Raw genomic sequence first — 5764 nt, 5'->3', positions numbered from 1 at the left:
TTCTAAATCATGGCTCTGCTATTTTTGTGTGGAATGCGCTGCTTCCGTCAAAAAGTAAAAAACCGAACTTTTTAATGCTTTTGATAGATCACGCAAGCGCCCACTGTGACTGTCCCATCAGACATGCCAACCATCATACCTTGATGGACACAAGCATGTAAAGCATGTTAACGGAGGTGTCGTAGTTCAGGAGACACAACTTTGTGCAAGCATTGCGACAGTTTTTATCGGTTGCTATGATCCATGCTTTGAAACTGAGGCTCACAAAGTCCTCATCATCAGAAGAGGAAAAGCTATGTCTTGCACTTGCATTTACGCTTTCCTGTTGCATTGACATCCGTAGCCTCTTACTGCAGCAGGGGTCGCCGGCGACCCTATTCACTTGCTGAAAATGCTTAACTACATCATAACAACATTGCTGTGACTTACAGAGAGCCATAGTGCTAGGCTTAACAGTTCACTCAAGTGTCCTTTAAATAGTACAAATTCCATTGCTTTAGATAGGGCAACCAAACAGAAACATCTATTTCCATCTTTTAGAATCTACTCACAGCAGTATGAAAGCACCAGAGCACCTTTTTGACGTCTACTGTCGAAAACTGGCAATCAGTTTGCAAACACATTGTCTTTGTTGTTTGTTCTCAGCATGGGAATAGGACATTTTCAACGTCACTGTATTACATTTCCTGTACTTTCATTGATTTCATAAATTGCTTTTTTGTTTATGTGTATTTTCTTTGGAAGTAAGGGGAATCAACAACAATTGCACCAAAGCATTCTGATTTTCAAGCTAATCTAAAATAAACAACGAAGTCAAAATTCCCACATTGCGTGCAAACCTAGAATATTGTCCATCCAACAGACTGACCGACCAATGGACTTATACTGACAACACTTATTGTTTCCTTTCTTTGTTGTTTCCTTTCTTTTTACTTGTATTTTTTGTGAAGCACATTGAATTGCATCAGTGTATGAAATGCGCTATACAAATAAACTTGCTGTGCCTTGCCTTACACGTAAAAATGGTGTAAGAATGAAAGGTATGTAATAGACAACAGTGTGAAACAATGGTGAACTGCGTCAAAATGGTAACTGTGCTTTGTGTTTCTCCGTCCGCTGTGTAATGAAAACTTTAATTCAAGGGAGTAAGACCAGCTAGAAGAGTTTTAAATTCCACTCTCTAAGTAGTGGTGTCAACAATGATCGATTCGGCGATGCAATCCAATGCGGGGCATGGACGATCCAGAATCGATCCGGCAATTTCCAGAATCGATCCGGCAATTTTTTTAAGTTTCAATTACTTCCATGTTTATTTCGGGAGCAAATTAATGTTAAATTAAATGCAACCATTTCAAAACCATTTCATTGCAAGACTGATACAGACTGATACAGACTGATACAGAAAACAGCCAATAAATTGTTGCTCAGTACTTGTATTGCCTCATCATGACTGATTAAACATTTGCTTTGCTTTCAGTTGAAATGTAATACATTGCAATGCATTATAGAATTGAATCGGATCGGATCGGATCGCATAGAATGGAATCGAATTGAATCGCTACCTTCCGAATCGTGATCGAATCGGATCGTGAGGGCAGTGCCGATCCACACCACTACTCTCTAAGTACACTGCAAATGTTAGTAAGTTGTAGGACAAAAAAAGCAAGTAAGACATACAGCAATGGTACAACACATTTGGTGGTCCTTGCCCTAGGCAAACTACAGATATGGGACCCTTCTGTATTATTTCTTGCTAGTATTTACAATGGTGTGACTTTTTGGGAGCCCCACACAGAGGGCAAACTTGGTGGGGCACTAGGCCATTGCCTAGTAATTGGTAAAACCGGCTCTCCAGACATAGCCTACATATTTAAAGCTAACTGAACACCTAAACGAACCAGATTACAGTAGGAGCAAAATGGGTCGTTAACTCGTAGTAAACAGCAGTGTAAAAGTGTAATAATACTAGCTAAATGCTTTCATAGTAACATTGATTTATCGTAGCTGTAGCCTATACCAGTGTCTTATCCATGGTGTCGTATCGACCATGTGATTGTATGCTGTTTACTAGATACTGTTTACTAGATCTAGATTGCTAGGGTAGGAACAGGAAATACTGAACTTAATGGTCAATTATTTTCATTCTCATTCTCAGTGTAGAAGTAGACACTTGTCATTTAAGATTGGGGAAGGATTAAGGGGTCTATTCTGCCGCTTGTCAGTGCGTATGTGCTTGCGTGGGTGTGTGTGTGTGAGAGAGAGAAAGAGAGAGAGAGAGAGAGAGAGAGAGAGAGAGAGAGAGAGAGAGAGAGAGAGAGAGAGAGAGAGAGAGAGAGAGAGAGAGAGAGAGAGAGAGAGAGAGAAAGAGAGAGAAATGCACGAGAGTTCTATACAGCAACATTAGCTCAGAGTTCAGTCATGCATAGCTAATGAGGACACACACACACACACACACACACACACACACACACACACACACACACACACACACACACACACACACACACACACACACACACACACACACACACACACACACACACACACACACACACACACACACACACACACACACACACACACACAAAGCCCCCCAAAATAATTGGATTGTAAAGAGAAAAGGCGGGCCCTTGTAGAGATGAGGGGAGTTTGATGGAGACAGAAAGGAACGGAGAGAATAAAGACGACAAAGAGAAAGAGAAAATGAAAGGAGAATAAAGACTAGAGCGAAAAAGAGTAGGAATGATGGAAAAGGTATTGTGCTATAAAGTTAACAGGCAGACAGTTACTGAAAGGGTGTGTGTGTGTGTGTGTGTGTGTGTGTGTGTGTGTGTGTGTGTGTGTGTGTGTGTGTGTGTGTGTGTGTGTGTCGGTGCATACGTGAGAGAGAGAGGAGAGAGAGAGCTTTACATTTCCATGGTAGAATAACTTACTGTTATGATAATTATGATAACATACTGATATTAAACAATTGTATTATTATGGAATAACAAACAAAGAGAGGGCCAGTAGCAACCCATGCATGCTGGAGATTCAGTGGGGCATTGAGGGTTCGTTTTATCTCAGGTGATGATCACATGCTCTGGGCAGCCGTGATGCATATGAACTTGACACTCAAACAAAAAGAGGGAAAGTGGGAAGAGGGGGAAAAAAGGGAAGAGTGTGGGAGGGATAGCAGGAGAGACAAAGGAAGAATGAGACAGAGAAAGTGAGAGAAAGAGAGAGAGAGGGGGAAAGAGAGTGAGAGTCATAGCACAAGCAACAGAGAAAGAGAGGGACAAAAAGAACACAGACAGCGAGATAGAAAGAAAGACATGGAGACAGATCATGAGGGAGGTAGAGAAAGCGTGGGGATGGGTAGAGGAGTGTGGGACGCTCTATGGTAGTCGGTCCGACCCCTTCAGCCACCCCCCAAAAGAGAAAAAAGAAAGAGGAAAAAACTTTGTCCCACAGATCCCCTGCTGTTGCTGCGGTAATCCCCATGACAACAGAGGCGCACATTCTCCCATGGCTGCCCCTCTACCTCTCACACGCTGCCCCAAATTTCAGTGAGCACACGACAGACAAGGCACACAGTGAAACCACCGTTCCAACATCCACATCATCAATAATGTGTGTCATAAATGTCCCTGACTTGATTCATGTCAATCTGAAAACGGTTACATGATACCCTTATGTAGATCACGTCAAATGAAGTGTTACTGTTTACGAGAATACTGCATGTGATGGTGGAGGCTCCCAGAAATGCTTTTGGTCTGGTTAACATGGCTTAAATACAAATGTTTGAGAAGTAAGTTGTGTTACAAGTGAAGTCTTTCTCTATCTTTATCTTTATTTGTTATTGTTTGATGATTTCATATATTTAAAACGTTTGCAGGCGACTACACTCAAGGCAACGTGTCTACTGTTGAACTTTGAACACCATGACAGACTACCATAGAACTACGTAGGCTGTTCCATACCCATGGACACTGAAGCAAATGGACACTGAAATAAAACCAAGACATTGTCTTTGATGGCCTTCTGTTCCCTGTCAACCTGTAGGCTTACTTCTTGTCTCCCTGGCACATTCACCTGCGTTATGTGCTAATGTGTCTCCTTCCCTCAATGTCTATTTGTTTCCCCGTTTGGGTTCACCCTGTGTCCTGTTTTTGTCTGCCCTACCCTGTGTTCTGTAGTGTTTTGATGAGTCTCTGTGTGTTTTAGCTCTGCGTATTTAAGCATGTTTATTTCCTTTGTCTATTGTCATACCGCTTGTCTGCTGAAGTCTCTCTTATGTGCCTCTTCTGTCTGTGTCTAGCTGCCAATGTTTGTCCTTTTTGTCTGGCTGCCAACGATTGTCACAACACATTTTTTTGTGAGCGATTTCAGTTTATTCCAGTTCACTTCTGTTATGTTACATGTCCCCACTACCTGTTCACTCCCAGTTTCTGTTCCCAGATTGACCCCTTGAGAGGCTATGTGGCCAGCTGGTCTGCCACAGACACTAAAGCCTGATGGTAGTGATTGCGATGCAAACTTTGCATAGCACTGCTCTATATGTGTATTTTATGAGAAGCGACTTAACTGCACACAGAACTGTTGGTATGTGATGTAACGCAATCGGTTCTAGTGACCCCGTTTACCCATCTGGCCTTGACTTTGGCCCGTCTGACCCAGCTGTTTCCCAGGGTCCACCGTTGTCTCTACTGTATGTCCCAGTATGCCTGTCTGTTCCTGCCATCTATAGGCTTCCACTCAATGATCATATCCTATACTTTATGTCTCAGTCTGATGCTCTTGGCCGAGGCCTCATCGGTGACGTACCAACCTATCCAATCAAAGCATGGTGGAAGAGAAGAAGGAGCGAGTGAATGACGATGCATTACATACACATTACCTATAGGTTGGCAGCATATGACCAACATCAGCGAATTTGCTTAAACTCAGATCTATCCGTTTGAAAATGACTTTGCTTTACGTAGATCCTCTCCATGAAACTCATGGGGTATTTTTGAGTGGGACCAAATGTTATGTGGTTCATTTCAACGCGTATAACACTGGGATTTTTACTGTGTACAGGCTCTCTGTCCCAAGCTCTCCGACATCTCTGCCCCTGCCTGTCTCAGCCCTTCACTCCAAAGTAAAAAAAAAGTGTAAATTCACCCCCACCCCCATACTACAATTATGATGGGCTCAGTCCACTGTATATTAAGGATGCATCGATGGGCCACCCCATCTAAATTGTGGTCTCGTCTCTGAAATAATATTTTGAAACAAACACAAAACACTAAAAGCATTGGCCCCTAATAACTATCCCTAATGATGAATTAACTCTGCCTTTTTTACTGTGTGGGCTCTGTGTCTCTATCCCTGCCTCTCAAGCTGGAACACACTTTCAACTTTTTCCACACTTTCTTTCTTTGTCTGTCCCAAGCTCTGGCTCTGCCTGCTCAGCGTTCTCCTTTCGCACCACATGTCCCCAGCTCTCCGCTCTTGGTTGCCCCAAGCTCTGGGTTATCCTTCCCTCAACTGAACTGCCCTGGCTGGTCCTGTCATGCCCCCCTTCACCCACCTTGCTTTGTTTGGGATGACTTGAAGCTGGAGGAAGGTGGAGAAGGGTGGGGAGAAGGAGGGGTGGTTCTCTAAATAGGGTTCCTTGTTTCGCTGTCCTGTTGCTTGTTTGTGGTCATTTTTGGTTATTTTTGGGGGTTTTGCATGTTTTTTGTTGAGTCTCCTCCATCGGCATGTTTGTATTTGCACAGTATGTTTTGATTTCCACCAC

The 5764-nt window shown here is 43.0% G+C and overlaps 1 protein-coding gene across 1 annotated transcript in view; it reads right to left on the bottom strand.

Annotated features, from left to right (window-relative positions):
* Positions 1 to 166, bottom strand: part of ca14 (carbonic anhydrase XIV) — a 17021-nt gene extending 16855 nt beyond the window's left edge. Inside the window, exon 1 of the mRNA XM_063199892.1 lies at positions 140 to 166. Coding sequence (XP_063055962.1) covers positions 140 to 166 — 27 coding nt within the window. The remainder of the gene's footprint in view (positions 1 to 139) is intronic.
* Between the last annotated feature and the right edge of the window lie 5598 nt (positions 167 to 5764).

Source organism: Engraulis encrasicolus, chromosome 5 (assembly GCF_034702125.1).
Source record: "Engraulis encrasicolus isolate BLACKSEA-1 chromosome 5, IST_EnEncr_1.0, whole genome shotgun sequence".
Classification (NCBI taxonomy): domain Eukaryota; kingdom Metazoa; phylum Chordata; class Actinopteri; order Clupeiformes; family Engraulidae; genus Engraulis; species Engraulis encrasicolus.
Note: the sequence above shows the minus strand (reverse complement) of the source record. Positions and strands in the feature narration are given on the sequence as shown.